The sequence below is a fragment of the Buteo buteo genome, chromosome 9 (assembly GCF_964188355.1).
Source record: "Buteo buteo chromosome 9, bButBut1.hap1.1, whole genome shotgun sequence".
Lineage (NCBI taxonomy): Eukaryota > Metazoa > Chordata > Aves > Accipitriformes > Accipitridae > Buteo > Buteo buteo.
In genome coordinates, this window is record NC_134179.1 from 36,667,672 (window position 1) to 36,687,150 (window position 19,479).

At 41.1% G+C, this 19,479-nt stretch overlaps 1 protein-coding gene across 2 annotated transcripts in view; it reads right to left on the reverse strand.

Moving 5' to 3' along the window:
- Positions 1-556: 556 nt before the first annotated feature.
- PRKN (parkin RBR E3 ubiquitin protein ligase) overlaps positions 557-19,479 on the reverse strand; it is a 788,033-nt gene continuing 769,110 nt past the window's right edge. For both annotated transcript variants that reach the window (XM_075036090.1, XM_075036089.1), the window contains 3 exons: positions 19,227-19,313; positions 6,621-6,738; positions 557-2,613 (listed from right to left, as the gene is read on the reverse strand). In XM_075036090.1, the coding sequence (XP_074892191.1) occupies positions 2,504-2,613; positions 6,621-6,738; positions 19,227-19,313 (315 nt within the window). In that variant the 3' untranslated portion in view covers positions 557-2,503. The remainder of the gene's footprint in view (positions 2,614-6,620; positions 6,739-19,226; positions 19,314-19,479) is intronic.

A 19,479-nucleotide genomic window follows, 5' to 3' on the forward strand; every position in this document is an offset into this window, starting at 1 on the left:
ACAGCCCATGGGAAGGGCCCACGTCGGAGAAGTTGGTGGAGGACTGTCTCCCATGGGAGGGACCCCATGCTGGAGCAGAGGAAGACTGTGATGAGTCCTGTCCCTGAAGAATGAAGTGGCAGAAAACAACGTGCAATGAACTGACCGTAACCCCCATTCCCCATCCCTTTGCGCCACTGGAGGGGGTAGGTAGAGAATCTGGGAGTGAAGCTGTGCCCAGGAAGAAGGGGAGGGGTGGAGGGAAGGTGTTTTGAGATTTGGTTTTATTTCTCATTACCCTACTCTGGTTGATTAGCAATAAATTAATTTTCCCCAAGTCGAGTCTGTTTTGCCCATGATGGTAATTGGTTGAGTGATCTCTCCCTGTCCTTATCTCAACCCACGATGCCTTTGTTATATTTTCTCTCCCCTGTCCAGCTGAGGCAGGGGAGTGATAGAATGGCTTTGGTGGGCACCTGGCATCCAGCCACGGTCAACCCACCACACTGCCTTACAGTGAACAAGTTTTCTTCCTCTATAAGAAAGACACTAAAAAAAAAGGGGGGGGGGAGGGGAAGAGATTCAGACTTCTTTTATTCCGAAAGTTTGTGGATATGAAAAATAGCAATGAGCTCCCATGTAACACACTATCAAAGTAAAATTAAGCATTGTGATTTTTTCCTTAGTCTGTTGGCAGCAAGCCATATAAATTATAAAATAGACCCAGGTATAGGAAATCAAATCATGAAATAATCAGAGTTCACAGTAAAATACCCTCATTAAGACAATGTACTTAAATGAGCTACATTGCAGCATTCTATTGCACCCTTACACTTTAATGTAGCTACTTCTGCATACATTTTAGTTCACCAGTGCCAAAAAGGAAAATGACCTTTAAGAAATAGCCATTGTCCTCTCGTTGCCACTTCCTTTCTCTCTCATTTTCTTAATTCTACTAGTTCAGTCTCTCATTTTTGGTACCTCATGTCTTCATCCCTTTGTTTCCTCAGACTTTTAATGTCACTTCCAGCTGAGACAGATGAACACTCCACTGCTTTTAGCAATTCAACATTTTTGTAGTGAGCCTAGGATTTCTTTATACCTCAAGCTTTTTGCTCTGCACTGACTGATACAAGGCACACCCATATCTTCAGGACTCTACAGTCATGGCATACAAAATATTAATTCAAATTTGATAAAAGAAGTCCATGGCCCTGGAATTTATTTTGTGCCAATAGTATGTTTCAATCAAAGCGGTAGCCTCTCAGCTGGGAGTTTGAATCAGTCAGGTAAATGCATGACCCACCCAACAGCTCTGTACTTACTTACTTTGTATTCAAATGAAAAAAGAAATACAGTTTAAAATTTTGACCACTTTATTTATTGTGCGTTTTTTTCCAAAACTGAATTGTGCAAATCCTTACATGGCATGTTGGATGTGGACAGTACCCATTTCATTTCAGACTAAGACAGCAATGTAAAGCACACCAATCAGTAAGGTTGTTCAGGCTTGGAATTGCTAGTAAGCTTTACTTACTGTGTTAACCTTGTAAAATGAAAAATGTCTCTCTGCCCTATGCTGATTGAGCTGTGAATGTATTTTCAGAAATATACCCATATTCTAATTCAACTTAGGAGAATGATGATAGAGAAAACCCCTGAGAAGTCTCCTCCTGCCTCCCTTTGCCATGCCCAAAGTCTAGCTGTAAGCACATGAAAAATGAAGCCCCGTGAGTGTAGCTTGCACAACACTTAATCGGATCCAGTCGCCACTGCAACAAAAGTCACGGTTAGAGCGGAAACTGCATCCTTAACTAATCTTCCAATGGTAACAAAGTCTATAATGAGTATGCAGGCAGGTTTCATGTCATATGTTACAAATACACAAGCACAAATATGGCATAAAGCTGGATGTTTCTATGAGAATTTTGTTTGAAAGCAAGACCCTCCCAGAAAGCCTGTTAGGAAGGAACCCTGAGAAAACACTGAAGAGCCACAGCCTTCCCTCTGCCAGAAAAAGCTGTTAAGAAACACCGCCTCAAAATCAAAAATTGTGCTGAATGAGCAAAGGAGTGGTCAAAGAAAAAACAGCTGATGCAGGGAACATACTCCACCCCCCTTGATCCTCACGTACTCACACATATGCAGGCTGCTCGCTCTTGCAAGAGTTACAGATTCCTGACTATAAATGTCAAGCAAAGTTCCTCATGTAACTCTGTCTGCATTCTGTGCTGACAAGCTGTACGAGTTCAGAAAGGTGTAATTTACCCCTCTTTGTACCACGATAAGCAAGTCTGTCCATTAAACAATTACTCTTTTTACTTAGTGGATTTAAAACCCTTAGCATAACTTCAATGTGATTTTGGTATGATTGCATGCACAAGAAAGCAAAAAACAACAAACTGGGCCAACTTCCGAACTCCGTGTCCCTGAAACCACCGGGAGTTTTGTTTAAGCAAGGAGTTCAGACTTTGGCCCTGATGAAAACAAGCTTTAGCAGCAACAGGAGCTGGCCTCAGCAGCACTAGTCAAACCAGTGATCTCCCATGCAGGTTCTGTTCCACTCCAGGCCACAGTTCCAGCACCACTCAAATCTGCACTGCGGGCGAGGACATTTCATGTGCATGCAGCCACCTGCAAAATAGCAACAGAATGGCTTTGGTACTTGGCAAACACTTAGAGACATTAATCAACAATTAACAGTGTTAAAATCAACTTTCTTGGGTGTTCATTTACTAAGCAAGTAGAATATTTAATAAAAGAGGAGTACAAATGTGAAGAATATTTTTCCTAGGCTTTCTAAAACTTGCTACTCCCTCTCTTATTGCAGTGTAATGTGCTGGTCTCACTTGAGGGACTGCAAGAGTAGGAGGAAATTAGAAGAGACTGTGCTAGGGATTTGGAAAAGAGATGACAGCCTGTGGCCTCTCGAAGCAGTCATGGTGGTGTCTGCTCAAGGATACTCTACCCTAGTCCAGCTGTGAGCCAGAAGATGAACAAAATTCAATTCTTTTCTGAATTTGGATTCAACAACTGAGAGATTTGCAAAGAGAATAAATTGGGAGATACAGCCTTTGGTGGCTGACTGCTGATTATATCAAAATGACATTAGTAATTTAAGCTGATTTGACCTTCTTAGTATCTGAAGCAGCCTTTTGATCGCATCAGTTTCCTGTGTGTTGGGATTCTTACTTGTCCATACTGTGAGAGCAGCTTTAATCCCTCTGCTCCCAACCTTGATCAAATGTTTATTTTGTGATATATAAAACATTAACATTGTCAAAGGTCATTACAGAAATACACTTCAAATGGAAATTATGTTGCTTAGCACACAAAGAGATCTGTTGTATAATTCGAACTGAAAGAAAAGCATGCAGTATGAAGAAATGCTGAAGTGTCATCTTGGTTTGACTCCAGATGGTGATAGGATGTACAGGGATTGTGTGTACCTTACTGTACACCCTGCTACCCTTACACCACCTTTTTTTTAAATGCCACTCCAGAATGATTCTCAGAAGGTAAAAACAGCAGGAGACACAAGAACGGGTTTGTTAAAATAGGCCTGTCTGCTTCATCTGACCGAGAGAGAAAACCAGCTGTGATGGCAAGGTCTATTTGTCAGTTTATATCTTTGTGTAAGAGATGCAATTCGCCAGACATTTTTATCTTATTTAAATGTAAGTGTACCAATGACCAGCCTCCATGTTACACTTTGCTTAAGGTTTAGATCCAACCCTCTCTTACGATTTGTATTAAACCATCACTGGGTAAAACACATCTCAGTTCTGGTGCAGGACCCAACTCCCAATAGGCACCCTCTGTCAAACATGTGCTCTACCTGCTAAGCTACATAAATCATGTTATTCTCTGCTACACGGCAGCTGAGATCAGCAGTCAGAGTGGAGAGTGCCTCAAGCAACGTGGCCTACAGCTTTGTGAGTACAGCAATCCTCTGAGAGACCTGGATGTGTGTTTAAACTCACTCAGCCTGGGAATTGAGCTGTGGGAAAGTGTTTTGCTCTTTCACTTTGGCTATTACAGAAAAGTTATTGGCATATAGAAGTATTCTACAATGCCTATAGCTACAAAGGCTATTATAGAAAAGGTATTGACATAGAGAAATATAGGCTATTATGGAAAAGTTATTGGCGTTGTCACTGTCCCTTGTAAAGGACAGTGTCTGCAGAAGCATTCTGGGGAGGGAAGGCAGAATTATTCTCTTGTGTGTACTCAGTGTACTCCTCCCAAATGAGGACTGTTGGCAGACTTCGGTGTACAGTTGTCAGCCTCTTGACACCAGCTGTACTTAGGCAGAAGTGAAGTGCTCCTTTCAGTTTACAAATGCCAGCCTAGAAGCTGGCATGTGTGGTACCCATGACCAGTGAGGAGAGCAAGCACTGCACTTTTTAAGCTTCACACCTTAATTTGCAGAATCACAGAATCACTGAGGTGGGAAGGTACCTTTAAAGTTAGCTGGTCTAACCCCCCTCTGCTCAAAGCAGGGTCACCTAAAGTAGGGTGCTCAGAGTTGCGTCCAGTGGGGTTTTGAATGTATCCTAGAATGGACATTCTTTCTGGGCAACCTGTTCCAGTCTTCATCCACCCACACAGTAAAGAGCATTTTCTTACGTTTAGATGGAATTTCCTGTGTTTGAATTTGTGCCCATTGCCTTCTGTCCTTTCAGTGGGCACCACTGAGAAGAGTTTGGTTCTGTCTTCTTTGCTCCCCCAACAAGTATTTATTTATCCAGTTCTTTTATCATCTTTGTAGCCCTTCATTGGACTCGCTCCAGTCCACGTCTCTTGTCCAGGGGAGCCCAGAACTGGACCCATCACTCTGGATGTGTCTCACCAGTGCTGAGCAGTGGGGAAGGATCATCTCCCTCAACATGCTGGTGATGCTCCTCCTAAGATGCTGTTGGCTGCCTTTGCTGCAAGGGCACATTGCTGGCTCATGTGCAACTTGTAGTCCACCAGGACACTCAGGTCCTTTCCATCACATTGGCCCTTAACCTGTACCAGTGCATTTCCCTTTGTTGAACTTTTTGAGGTTTCTCTCAGCCCATTTCCCAGCCTGTGGCAGTCCCTCTGAATGGCAGCACAATCAGCCGATTCCAGGGTGTTGAAACATTTCTAGCCTGCTGCCATGGCTTTGGCATTTTGCATGAGGAGGCACTATTCTGACATGGGTCAGGCTATAAGCAAGGAAAGGGTTTTTTCCTGCTTATTATCCGTTTTCAAAAAATATTTTCTTTCAAAGATTAAAAAGTATAATGGTCTATTTCCTTCTTGATACATTGGGGATTTTTACAAGCAACTTCCCTAAACATTAGTGGGAGTTGTGTAAATGGTGTCAAATAGGGATATCCTGTTTGTGACAAGTGAGAACTGCCTGCAATTTAACAGTAAAGATTTTGTAGCAGAGTCTAAGAGAAAATAAAGGTCCTAGCACTGCTTCAAGCCTGACCAGAAGTTTTTTTTATTTAGCTATGCACAAACTGTTAAGCATGAATAGTCACGATTATTATTTGCCTATTTCTAATCCAGTTCAAACTTTTGGTTTCCAGCCTGTTTTACAAGTCTGTAAATAATTTCTTTGACCTACCCCTCTGTTATCTCTCTTCTGCTGCCCACCTTGCTCTCTACACTTTGCCAAATCTTGTCTCGCCTTCCCACTCCTGAATTCATGCTTTCTTTCCTTCTGCTTCTTGTGCTTGAAGAAGTCTCCCACTTTCCATCTGCCAACTGCCTTCTTTTCTTTCATCAAACCCCAGATTTCAGCATTTTGTCCTATTTCTTCCTCAGTAATATTTCTGTGGTATCACTGCTTGAAGTGTTCTCTCTTTGCAGTTTACAGTGTATTATTTGGTGTTTTCAGCATCCCATTTGAATAAGTAATGCCACAAAACGGAGAAGCATCCTCTATACTTAATATTCATATAACATTTAGGCAATCATTTTAATATATATTTTCATTAATGAACATAAATACAATTAAATCTTGGAATAGCATGAACCTATAGGGTGTAGCTTATTTACTGTTCCTGTTCCCCATTTTAACCACCCCAATGCCAGCAAATTACTTTATTTCCTACATGGTAAGTATTGATTAGGGCAACCAGTTTGTCAGGACTTACGTTTCTTCCTCTGACTTACTCTTCTACTGTGTACATGTCATTGGGTTGAGATTAATCTCATTGAAATTCAGCTATATACTGTGTAGACATCTACAGCAGGACTAATTCTCCACGCCCCACTTTTAGGTGCGATTCTTCTGCCCTTTAGACACTAGACACATATTCTATTTCATCATGAGGTGAGTTTTGCCCTACAAATGTCTATTTTTTCCAGTAACAATGGAAAATCTAGGCAACTAGCTGGACATTTAGTCATATGAACGCTACATCCAGTGTCTCTCTGTGCCTCATTTTCCTGATCTATAAAGTAGCCAGGTATTTTGTGAGGCTTGATTAGTGGCTTTAGAAAGTGATTTGCATTTAGTGATTTCATGATAATTTAGATAAAGTGACAGAGGGGAGATTCAAGCTCTGTGTGCTCTCCATCTCTTGGAAAAATAACATTCATATATTATTATTGTAAAATGAATTTTAAAAGACAGTTAAGATATCTAATAAATTTACCATTTTTTTCTACTGGAATATTGCAGCTGGGGCATGGCTTGGTTGTCTTCTTGATTGTTTCTCTAGATGCCTCTTCCCATCGAGCTTGCATGGCTGCATGTTCATCAACTACGTATCCCTGCAAAGAGAGAGAAGAACCACCTGTTGGCACAATACTGAAAGGCTGCGCTGGGACATGATGTCTACACTGAAGCGATAACTATTTACCCGCCAGAAACAGACAGGAGAGACTGCAAGGCCAGGTAGGCTGGACCTTGTGAGAGATGCAGAATTTTTGCTTCAAAATGCAAACTGATTTTCTCCCGGTGTGCGTGACACATGTGCTGGGTTAGATCCCGGGCTGCAGGATGGCGGGGGGAGCTGCAGCAGCTGGATTGTGTTCCCATCCTGGGGGTCCTTCCTACGTCCAGCTCCAGCACAGGCTGCGCCCTCCCTGCTGCTCCCTGCCCCGAGCAGAAGGCAAAGCCCCCACAGGAAAACACGGGGGGCATCAAGCCGTGCCGCAAATGCACAAAGACAGGTAAAGCAAAAGGTAAGGTGAAGCGGGAGAGAGAGGAACCTGGCTGAGACACCGTGGGTTTGATTCTGCTTCAGGGATTAAAATGCTTCTTGCAAGAAAAGCAAAACCACCAAGGCAACGCAACACTTGATAATGCAGAAGGGTGGAGTCCCTGGAAGGAAACTGGTTTTCGTAATAAAGCGTACTCCGTTGTTTTGGAGGCCTAGATTTCATTCGAACATAAATCAATATAAATTTAAGAGGCCTGAAGAGGCACGAAGAAGAAACACAAAAATTTCAGAGAAAAAGTAAAAAAAAAAACAACCCACTGAACAAAAGCAAGTAGCTCCCCAGATAGGATGACACAGATGGAAAAAGTCATCATGAAGAGTGTTTTAAAAGGGACTCCTGTGTTTGTCCTATTTATGACTGGGACAAAAGTATATAATCTACACAAGTGTCCCACTTGGCAATTTCCTACCTAAAATGATAGTACAAGGACAAAAGAGATGGCAGTGCCTTGGGTCATTTCTATCACACAAAGTTGGCAACTATGTGAATAGTAGCTGTAAACAGTGTATGTAGGTTCCAGGCTTGAAGTTCTGCTCTCTCCATTTATATTGTGTTTTTTTTCAAGCACGTGGGAAAATTATGAACTTAAACTAAATTATATAATTTGCAAAAATTTCCACAACTTCTTTGTGTGTACCTTCTAAATACCGGTAGGCTGTTATGTGGATAGACTTTTCATATTTATTTATATGGATAATTTTTTTATATATTTAGTTCTAATATGACAGAAAAAGGAAATTGGCCCAACTTTTAAACGTGCAACAGAACCATAACTCCTCTTGATTTCTGCTCAGCTACTACTGATAAAACCTGTGAATTGTTGCAATGTCAGTAAGACCTAGATCTTATTTCTTGGCTGAAGTCACCTGAGCTAAAATGGATACAAAGAGCAACATCTGCAGAAATTAGTTTCCAGCTCATCTGGTGGCCGTTGCAACATGCATCTTGAGAAAACCAACAGGCTTTTTTAATCAGGAAACCTCAAAAATGTGTTTATGTTATTATTTCTTTTATTTTACTACCTACATCAGTCTCCTTAGCACTTGAATCCCTTTTATTGCTCCTCACTTAATAATTTCCAATTTGCTAATATTTTTGATGTAGAATTGACAAAAGTTGAACAAAGTCTTTCCAGCTGTATCCTAGAAGTGACTTTTAATTTTGGCTTTTTGCTTCTGGAGAGGGAACTCGGCCCCGCACCCTGCTGGATTATTCAGCAGTTTGGCAAAAGGATGACTTCTATACAACGGCACATTAGTTAACTTCTGGGAAATAGAAAAAGCTGCTCAGGCTAATAGCAAAAAAAAAAAAAAAATCTAGTATATATCTTGCAACGCCTTGATCTTTAAGGAACGATGACTTTAGCAAGCAATCTGAGCTAACTTAGAGAGGCCTGAACACAAGATGGGGACAGTGGGGAATGCTTGACCTGGGCCTCAGTTTGCCCAGTGACAGAAAGAAGGTGATATTAATTTCATCTCATTGTAATGGGAGTTAATTACTTAATATCTATACAGATGATTCAAGATGAAAATCATGACAGCAGTGACAAAACATTTCTATTCTTTTCAGAATAATAACTACATGAGAAGACCAGAAGTATTTTTAATTTTTGTAGTCACCCAGAAGAGCATCACAGTGGCTCTGTTTTTGCCAAACAGTCCAAATCCAAACTGTGTGGTTCAGTACTTGGAATCATACTTTTTCCCCAACTTCATGTCTTTGTTGTGCCCTAACAGCAAATGACACTGAGGCAAAATTTCACATGCCAAATTACTAATTAGATTGTATAAAGATATTTTATCTTAGTTCTGAAAACAAATACAAACTTGGGAGAGCTTAGAAACAACGAAAATAAACAACTTCAAACCACACATACGCAATTCACCAAGAAAGAACAAATTGCTGAAAACAGCGGAATGAATTATTGTATTAATATTTTCCATTGCAAAAATTCTAGCATGAAATAGATGCAGCAGCATGATATTTTCAGCCCATTAGAGCTGAAACATCCCTCCTATGCCCAGTCTTGCTGAATGCTAAGTTAAAATCTTCCTGCTGCAGGAAGCAAATGCAGAGAAATGGTACAGTGATGGAGTCCCTCTGATTCAGTAAAGAAATCACACCGTACTGATCTATGAGCCCCTAGGGTTCATGTGCTTTATTTAGTGCTCCAATACAATGACTGCAAGCATACATATATTTAACTGCATTTTTTCTTCAAACAATAAAGGGAAGGTGTTCCTCATTACCAATGTCTATTTAAATCATGTTATTTCATCCTAAGCTAGCAAACCTAATCTCCTTGACAATGGCCTAGGTAATAGAGCAAGTCTATCAAGCAGAGGTGGCTCTCACTTTATTTGGCCTGCCCGGTCTTGGGTAGGAAGTTTGGAGTTGGGCCAGGTGTGCATCATGTGTCAGTTCACCAAGGACAGGAGACTGATCACTTGTGATGCTGACCCCACACAATATGCTCTAGTTCCCCAAGTATCACAAAATATTTGTCCCAGCACTAGTGAAAAGCTACTAGATTCCATCCATGCCACATCATGAATAATTTTTTTTGATTCTTGACTGTGCTGCACATTATGACCAGGAATGAATACCCATAAATAACAGGAAGCTACAGTAAGAGCTGTTGCAAGCATTTTTCAACATCCCCTCTGCAATATTGCCTTAGTGAGATAAGGGAAAAAGTCTGTCTTGTTATCTCTGGGTCACACTGAAGGACATAGATTTACTTCTATTCTGTATCTATGCTGAGTCCTTTGGAAAAACTAACAGGGATAAAGAGACCACAGAGACTGCTGAGCACCATACAGCAATAGAAAAACATGTACATGGAAAGCTTTTTATGCAGTTAATCGATATCAGGCAGTACTGGAAAAAGTCCTACAAAGACAGAAAGCATCTTGAAATAGGAATAAAGTGTCCTTCTTAAAGCAGCATCTCATTCTGGTAACAGGGCACACATCGACTTGTCAGTAGGACTACATATAGTAAACAAAGTATGTGTTCACCGTCAGCAGCTAAGCACTACCATCCAGATTAAAAACATTTATGACAAAACTTCTTGTTCAAAACACTGGAAGCATTAGATATATAATGTTAAATTCTGACATCCACCGCATTATATACTGTCTTATATAAGCATACCTCTTTTACGATCGTGCTTCCTTTGCCTAGCACAGACAACATCTGAGAACTGAAGACCCTTGATTCAGAATAGAATATGAAGCTGTTAACATTATGTTGTGCTTAGCTTTAATGAATGTAATTTCTGGACTTCTGCTTGTTTGCTCTTGGTGCTCAATTCCTTTCTGATAAGCAAAAACTTTAAAATGTATAACTTTAAAAAAAGTATCCTAGTGCAGCTTCCTTTAAATCAGAAATACTTTTCCTTTTGATCAGAAATGCTTGGCTTTAAGTTAATTTTCTTTGGAAAAATAAATACAAACTTGTAAAATTATGACTTTATGTGAAAGGGAGTATTTTAAAAAGGCTTAGATGTCTCAAAACAAAGTATTACTCATTTTCTAGCACGAATGTGAGAACAACTATGCATGTTCGAAAGCATTGGAAGGGAAGACAAAGAATAATTAATTGTACACAAAGCAATGTTCAACCCAACATAACATTTAGATTAACACAGCCCACTAATTATTTTGGGCTAGAGCTCTGAGCAGAAGTAGCCTCATCTGTGGAAGCCTGATCTACAAGGGGTAGTGACAGTCCAACTTAAATTTCTTTTGTTTTCTCAGGTTCTTCCGGGCTGTTTTATGAACATGTTCACATGAATTAACCTGTCATGTTTAGTGGTGTCTTTTACTTCAGTTGTGGGGGAAAAAATAGCAGATGTCTAGGGCACTAGATAGGCTAGAGGAACTTTGTAAAAAAAATACACTGAGGCATTTAAAGATCAAAATCTCACAGAGGTGTGCATAGCTATGGGGCTAGTGTTCCAGTCTGGAGAAAGATTTGGGCTAATCAAAGCACTGAAGTATGTCAACAGATAAGGAACAGGAAAGGTATCCATCAAGGGGAATATGTTTCACGCACAGGAAAAATAGAGGTGTCAGTACCACAGTGATCCAGTTAAATTCACATGAAGCAGCTTTTTGTGAGCCAATTTGTCTGGTGTGCCTAGGGAATTCTGCTGTAAAAAAAGAGCTGCTTTGTGATGACAGTAACTAGCTAAAATCAAAGTGATACACACAGGGTATTGTGCCTGATACAAGATGAGAGACATTCACTAAATAAAATCAGAGTGCTCTGGTTTGGTGACACTGCACATCAAGGTTCTCACTCTGCATGTTGGGGCCATTCATATCATCATGAATTAAATTCAGGTAGCTGGTGAATATTGAATTTTCACTGCTCTAAAGCAGACAATTTAATCTAATACAGGTCATTCCTGTATAACTGTTTTCCATGAGTGGAATAAAGAACATGCCGTCTCCCGTAAGTGGCAACTCAGCTGCAAATGACTGTCAGCTTAACCTCATAAACAAAAGCAGCCTGTCACATCTTTTTACTTTATTGCTGCCCAAAATAGGAAAGCTAAAATTCTCTCTCTATACTTCCCATCTATTTCTCATTAGACAGAAAGTTAAGACCTATTCTCAGATTTCCTCCGGTGCATCTTTATTTATAACATAGAGATTAATTTTACAGGACATTTCCTGGTTATAGTTATTTTTCTTGCTCCTTTAATTAGGCATCTGTGGGTTGAAATGTCCTGTGCTTGACATTGTGAATATACCAACTACTAAGCCCCCGAGCTTCAGTTTCTTTCCCAATTGTTTAAGATACTTCAGAAATCGAGGTAGGTGTGCCATTTTTTGTACAGCCATGTTTTATTTAACTTTTTAAATTTATCTGATGGAAAAAAAAAATCAATGGTCTAATAATAGATGTTCCACATTTCATACTGTGACTCAGGACTCATTGAAAGATGTTATGTATGATGAACCACTTCAGTACCTTTTTCTTTCACTAAAATGCAGTGAAATAATTCATGGGTTTTGTGGTCACTGTTTACTATTTATCATTTTGATTAATGTTGCCCCTCTTGAGTAGAGAAAGAAGTTTCCATAGAAATGCTGTCTATTTCTCATTTTAACTCTTGCCTGTAGTACACCATTTCAAATACCTCACCTTCTGTTTTCCACTGTTCTAAAAGCAGTAAGGAAAGTTTGCTGAAATAGTGAAGGAACAATTCTGAAAGTGATGTTTGCAATATTTAGAGCATAAATACAAAACGCTGATAACCAAGAACTGATTCAGAAGGTCATATAACTGTGGAATCCAATATAATATATATGTTTTCCTTAACATCTCACCCTTCACTGAAGGTTCAAGCAAAAAAGGAGCTTGCTGCTTCCTTCATACAGTAAGTCAGGAGACATATGCAATTCTGTAATTTTGTCAGCATTATGTCTTTCTGTTACAATTTAATATGCACATTGCAGAGTTTTTCAATTCCACAGCAATATTGTAAGAAATACCTTGCACCAAACCTGGTTTTCATGAAGCATTAGCAAAATATTTCATATCTTAGCATTACAATAATTCAGCTAAGGATATTTTGAAAGCACTTTTATTTGAAAATTCCACATTAAAATCAAATTCTGAATTATCTTGTGCTCACAGTGGGCCAATGTGTTCTGATGCATAATTACAGCAAATCGCCACCTACATAGAGACCAGGCTACACATCCCTACGTGCTTGCTGGGAATCTACAGGCAAAACAGCACAAGAGATTAGGCAGATGTTTTTCAGTGGATGGGAAGGGAGGTCTGGCAAGCGATGTCTGTATATTTTATACCACCTACTGGCAACTTCGAGATCTGCATAGATGAGGCAATGGGAGGGAAAGATGGGCTGGAGGCTCAACTGCAGCCCAAGTGAGCTGGGAGCCTTTCCAGGAGCTACATTACAGAAGCCTTCAGCAGGGTGCCGGGTGATGTGGCAGCTCTCCTGGATGTCCGCACACAGGGCTGTGTTTTTATGCCGCACGTGTGCAGCAAAAAGCACTGGGGAAGTGGTCTGGGAAGGGTCTGCTTCAGAGCTGACCGTCCGCCTGACAGCTCATGAGCGCGTTAGGTCTCAGCTTTGAAACGATGGTTAGGGATGGAGTCAGGGCCTAGGTGGCATGTACTGATGAATAGGATCAGGTCTGGAAAAAATGCTGTCTCTGAGGTTTGCACTGACTCAGCTGAGGCACTGGACTAGTTTTGGTTCTGTCTGATGGGTTCCCGGGCTGACAGGGCTTCTGGATATGTTTTACACTGCCAGTGGCAGAAAAGCAAAGTTGGTATCTGGATCCTCCATCAGCTACCTGGCTACAGTAACGACTGGGTGCCAAAAACCAAACAGCTGAGGTCTGATTTGAAGGTGGTAGTTTTGGGGATAGGCTTTTAGATTTGGGTGACCAAGGCCTCCAGCTTAGGGCTGCAGCTGGGCCAGGCAGCATCCCACAACTTTGGAGTGGAGTTGAAGTTAAGTTTTACAGCACTAGCTATACACTTACACTGAAACAGATTGTAGATGGAGGTTTAGAACATGTAGCTTTGTGGCCCAGCTTTGAGGCCACAGCCTTTGTGCCAAGGCAGTACCACAGGCTTTCTCTGGACTTCTCTTGGCCTGCCTAGAGATTTGGTTTAGCAAGTGACAGCAATTATCTAAGGACCAGGTGACTAGTACCTATTTTGCTTTTGCTTTTGTATAATTGTGTGGGTTTACAATGTATTTTTCTAGCTAACAGACAGCAATGACAAGTACAGGTATTATGGGCAGAATGAACTGTCTCTGACCCTAAAATAAAATGATGTGCAGAGGAGTAAGGGCGTGGGATGGTAGCAGAGGCCTTGAGGGCACTGGCACAGGATGATACGGGAGGACCTGGCGCTACAAACAACTCTTCATTGGTTAGTTATCCAAATGCAACCTTGAGAGCTGGGTAAAAACCAAGTCTTAGGGATAACAAAGAGAACAAAGACATAACCGACTTAGGTAAAACACACCATAGATAATAAATTTGGATCCAATGATGACTTGCAGACCAGTGAAGGAGTGTGTTAACAAACATAGAAAAATGTCTCCAAGCAGACCATACAGTGAGAAGGAAAAAAAACCCCGTCAATATCGACATCATGCTCCTCCTGGTAAAGGACTCACTATGCCAGCCTGTCCCAGACGGAAGCGATGGAGCTTAGGACCTAGAGAGGCAGTGGGAGGTTAAACATAAAACCAGAGAAGTGGGTGCTACCAGAAAGTTTGCATATCCATTATTTTAACCATATATAATTTGAACTGTAAGGCCTAGTGTTATTGTAAATGGACTAAAAATAGTTCTTTGATTAGCTTTCTAAGACTTTGATAATAATAAATTTACTTTGCATATACAATGAACCTGGTCTGAAATGAACACCTTTAGCAGGTGGTGAGATTTTCAATGTAATAAAATAGCAGAAATTCACACAACTTATTCTGTAACCTGTGCACAAGAAATTGGTAACAATTTTTAGCTGCATCAGCAGCTAAAGATGTATGTTTAGTGATGGATTTTGCTGGATTGCATGTTTTGCAGGGCCATGGTTGCTAGAACTAGCTGGAATTAAGGCTTGAACTGTGACTAGATATGGCCTGACAGGATTTTTAAGGAGCTTGGGCTGGAGCATGGAGCAGAAGAGACCACTGGGCAAGCTTTAAGACTTCAGCCACCATGGACGTTTTATCTAGGCTTAGATTTACAGCTGTTGCTGGCCTAGGGTTAATAGTGGAGTTTGTTCAAATGAGATGAACTAGATTTACATCTGGATCCCACAAAGACTGCCAGACTGATGAATTAGACACCAGGTGTTCTTTTAGGTTCAAGACTTTGAATGCAGGTATTGGAGGGATTTGCGTACAGCTGTACTATAGAAATCTATCATGAGGTTTACTTTGTTTTCTTCACTAAATTCACAGCAACCTCTGAAAAAGCAAACTTACTAAAAAGCTGTTACCTTTTTATAATCACACCCTCATTGGCTTGGCAGGACAAGATAATCAGCAGCTAAAACCATCTTTGGGAAAGTTTGTCCATAGAACCATCTCTAAACCATACCCTTTTATATCCCATTTCATCCATTTTGTGTCATTTTTTTCAAACATTTATGTCTCTGTGCCCCACATTCTATTCACTTATTTACACATGCACCACTTTTACATCAGTGTCGTTGCTATTGCTATTACATGTTACCTTGCAGATGTCTTATCAACATGCCCAGCACAAAAACAGTCCTGGAAGCTACTCTGTATGTGTTTAAATCTAATATGTGGTCACATTTTATGGTTCAGTTGCTAGTGAGCAAGAAATATATTATTTATCCTGGTAAAAAGCAAGCTGTCTAGAAAGGTTTTGTGCTAGGAAACCCAGGCTAATTTTAAGCTTGTTTATAGCTAGATTCCCCATCAGCATAGACTGTCTATGGGTGAGGTGAAAAGGGGCCAGGAAGCTTGGTTTTGTGGTGTACATAGCAGGGACTATGCAGTTATTTCTAAACCTAAATCTGGCTGGAGTCACCTTTACTGTGTCATTGATTCCATCATGCACACCGTGCCTTTTAATCCATCAAATATGAGTACTTCTCTTATCCCAAACTTCAAACAGCTCCAAGAGGCTGCAATGGTTTTAAAAGAAAGCTTCTCAACTGAAGTTGCGACAGATACATTTTATTTACCCTGAAATAATGTAACTTACACACTAAGATGGGAAATAATCAGCCCTGCACCAGTAAATGCTTAAGATGAGCTTTCGATGGCCTATCAGGGCTAAAAATGGACATTTCAGTAGAAAGAGAACATTTCATCCATTCCAATGAACCATGCAATATCTCTGCATAGATCTGAAAGATCATGATATACCAGTATTTAAAGCTAGGCTACTCTGCATGCCTGCTGCCGAGTTTGCCTTTTCTACCCCAAGCAGCAAGCAATGCCCTCTAGCTTGCCACCATTATAAGGTTCAAACCCCTTTCTTTTGAATAGCCTGAAGGACCACATGTGGCAGGCACCCGCTTTGTCCCTCTCATGCTCTGCAGCCGCGGTTGCCCTCTTCCTTCCTCCTGCCAACTGACTCCATTCCCCCTACCCTGCTGCCCTCCCTCCCTTCACAGTCCCAGCAGCTCCGCTGCCCCTTCTTGACCTCCGGCTACCTCCTCACTCCTTCCAACATCTGGCCAAGCACAGACCCCTTTCGCCACCACAATTTCTGCTTCCTGGACCCTCATAGTTGTCTCATGTCACCTCACAGGCTTATTCCCTTTCTTCTCGCTTCCTTCTCCTCCTCCTGGAGCTTCCACTGTATCTCTGACAGGTCACAGTCACTCTCGTCAGCTCTCGGCTTTCATGGACTCTTGAATGCCTCTCTGTCAGGCTCTACCTCTCTTTCTGAGGGATCTCCTTCTCCAAGGCCTCCCAAAAGAAGTCAAACTGCAGGAGCTGCAGACAATCCTGGAAGTGTATTATTCCTACCTTGAAACAGATGATGGTCAAAGATAAAACAATCCTTCTCACTGCCTCAACAAGCAGAGCAATAATAACAAGTCAACTCTGACACACAGGGCTGTGCACCTAGCAGGGAGGGCCAAACGGAACAAAAAGGCTGAAAGCACAGGTGGATAAATGTTTAATCTCAGTGAGAGAGAGATGAAAACAGAGGTGAAAACACACGCATTTCTTTCCTTACATGCCCCACAAATGTTTTCTATGCATTGTAGGGGAGTGTTGTATGCAGGATAGCTTTGCAGTGATGCTATTCGGATTAAGCCAACATCTCACCAGCACCTGGACTTGCCTTGTTTTAGCCACCTCTCAGTTTGCCTGATTGCAGAAAGTGAGGGAAAATATTCCATCAGTGGCACATCACCACCTTGTGGAGAAGTTTAATTAGTGCAGCTCTCTTAGTTTCTTGGAGGAAAAGTCAGCTGACCTGAGTCAATTAACTTCAGCTTAAGTTGGAGTCTAAATGAATTTTGGGTAGTCTGTGGTCTTGTCTATACTAAGGAACTGATTTGCATAGCTGCAAGAGTTATTCTGGTACTATCATTTAGCTATTCTGGAACCACTCTTCGAGAGTACAAGAAATTTTTCAGGAACAGCAAAAATGTTCCCATTACACTGGAACAGCAAAAGTAGTCAACTTTCCTTAGTTGACTAACTGGGTGCAATTCATGTGCTGACATACTGGACCAGATGGATGAGGTGCTCCCATTGTCATCAGGAGAAGCTAATGCAATATGCAAATATTTAAAAGAAATCACTTCTTCCTACGGTTTTCTGATTTTTCCTGGCACAGCTTTATCTCTGCCCTAAAGCATGGAAATTATACAAACTCTAATTTCCAAAGAGCCAACATTGTTGAACTCATTTGTAAGGTGCCATGACGACTTTCAGTACTCCAGGCAAAACTCTAGGCGTAAATAGTTTAATGGATATAGGGCTCATTGTTCATGTTGAGATATATTCAAGTTCCAGTTCTATTTAATTCAGGTAAGACATTGAGCCTTGGTCTCCTAGTTTACTAAGCTGCTGGATACTTTCAGTATCTCTAAGTAACTCTGCTGAAGTTGTTTTGTTTTTACATACATGTGAATGGGAACTAGAAGACTGTTCTAAGGCTACTGCAAACAAAAGGGGATTGTTCTTCAGAGAGGGTAGTTAAGCTGCAAATCTCCTTGTATATATATAGCTTCAAAAAAAGGGGTTGCACAGATTCACAGAATAAAAATTTGCTGATAGCTGCTAAACACAAAATACCGCATCTGAATCACAAATCACTAGAGGCTGGGAAAGTAGATGGATTTGGGGTCTCATACAGTACATGTGCTCAGGACACCAGAGGCAGATACCCTGACTGACTACTAGGATACAGGCTGTTTAATTTTGTCTCAACAAGTGCTAATTCTTTTTCTAAATTAGAAGAGCTTCACCAAGAAAGGTTAAAGAGAAGAATCTCTACACAGGTCATAGCCTAGTGCTGTGTCTCCAAAGTTCGGCAAATGAACTGCTTCATGGCAACAGTCTCCAGTAAGCCTCCAGCTCCCTCCCAGTCTCTACGTTCAAAGAGTGAAAGGCCCCAAAAGCCAGCATCAGACAGAGCCTGCCTGCAGGCACTGACAGGAGCTGGGTATACCTTGCTGAGAGCTGGCCAGCCACAAGTCCCCATCAGCACCTGCCCACAATCCTGCATCTGCCATGTTCGACTATGTGTGGGCTCAGGTTTGAGTTTCCTCTTAGCATCAAACACGCCAGACATCTGAATATCAGTTTTCTGCTTCCTAGGAGTGCACCCTGGGCATCAGGCTGTGAGAAATTTAGGGGGTATCTCTCCTGTTCTTTGCACCTTCTCCCCCCACCTTTTTTTTTTAAAATTGGAAAGACTGTGATTTGTTTGCTATGGAGAGCAGGGAAACTTTAATCTTGAACAAAGAGAAATGCCAGGAGAGGAAAACTACTTCCTGTACAGGTCTATAGCTACAATAGCTACAAAATTATACAGCAGCCTAGAGTAATTATCATTGAACAGCTTCCAGCCTAGGCGATCCATTTTTTATTTCTCTAAGCTAAAACATAAATTATCAACAGCATTTTCTGCACAGGCTGTATAAAACCCTTGTTATTCAGTCCAAACCCACATGATTTCCTGACTGGTGCACTGAAAATAAGCTGAAAGGCAGCAAGACTACAGAAAGCCTTTCAAAAGTGTCCACATTGAATAGAGACAACCCCAGAAGCCCATTGGGAAGGCCTTTCCTTTATCAACTGATGGCAGAGCCCTGTGTGTTCCTGACAGAACTCAGCTATTCTATCAATCAAAGCGACTGAACTCCACCCCAAAGCCAATTCGGCAACTCCAACGGCTGGAGTAATTCAGCATGAACATAATTGCTTTTACTTAGGATTATAATTAGGACCCATTTGACAAATGTCTCTTTAGCTGGGCCAGGGATAATGATCGGGATGTAATGAGTTGTGGGATCCCTACCTTCTGGGCCATGGCTCCCTGCGTGCTGAAGAGAGAGCTACATTCCCCTTCATGGTATTCTTCTTTACATTCACGGCAGAACACAAACTGGAAAACAAACCAAAGCACACAAGTCATAAAAACACATTAGGGATATAGACAGCAGGTTACAATCATGAAGAGTCATACAGCAGATGATCTCTTGCCCTTCTCATCCCATTAAATTCCCATAATCCTCCTAATTGTGCATCTTATTATACACTCTGATCATTAA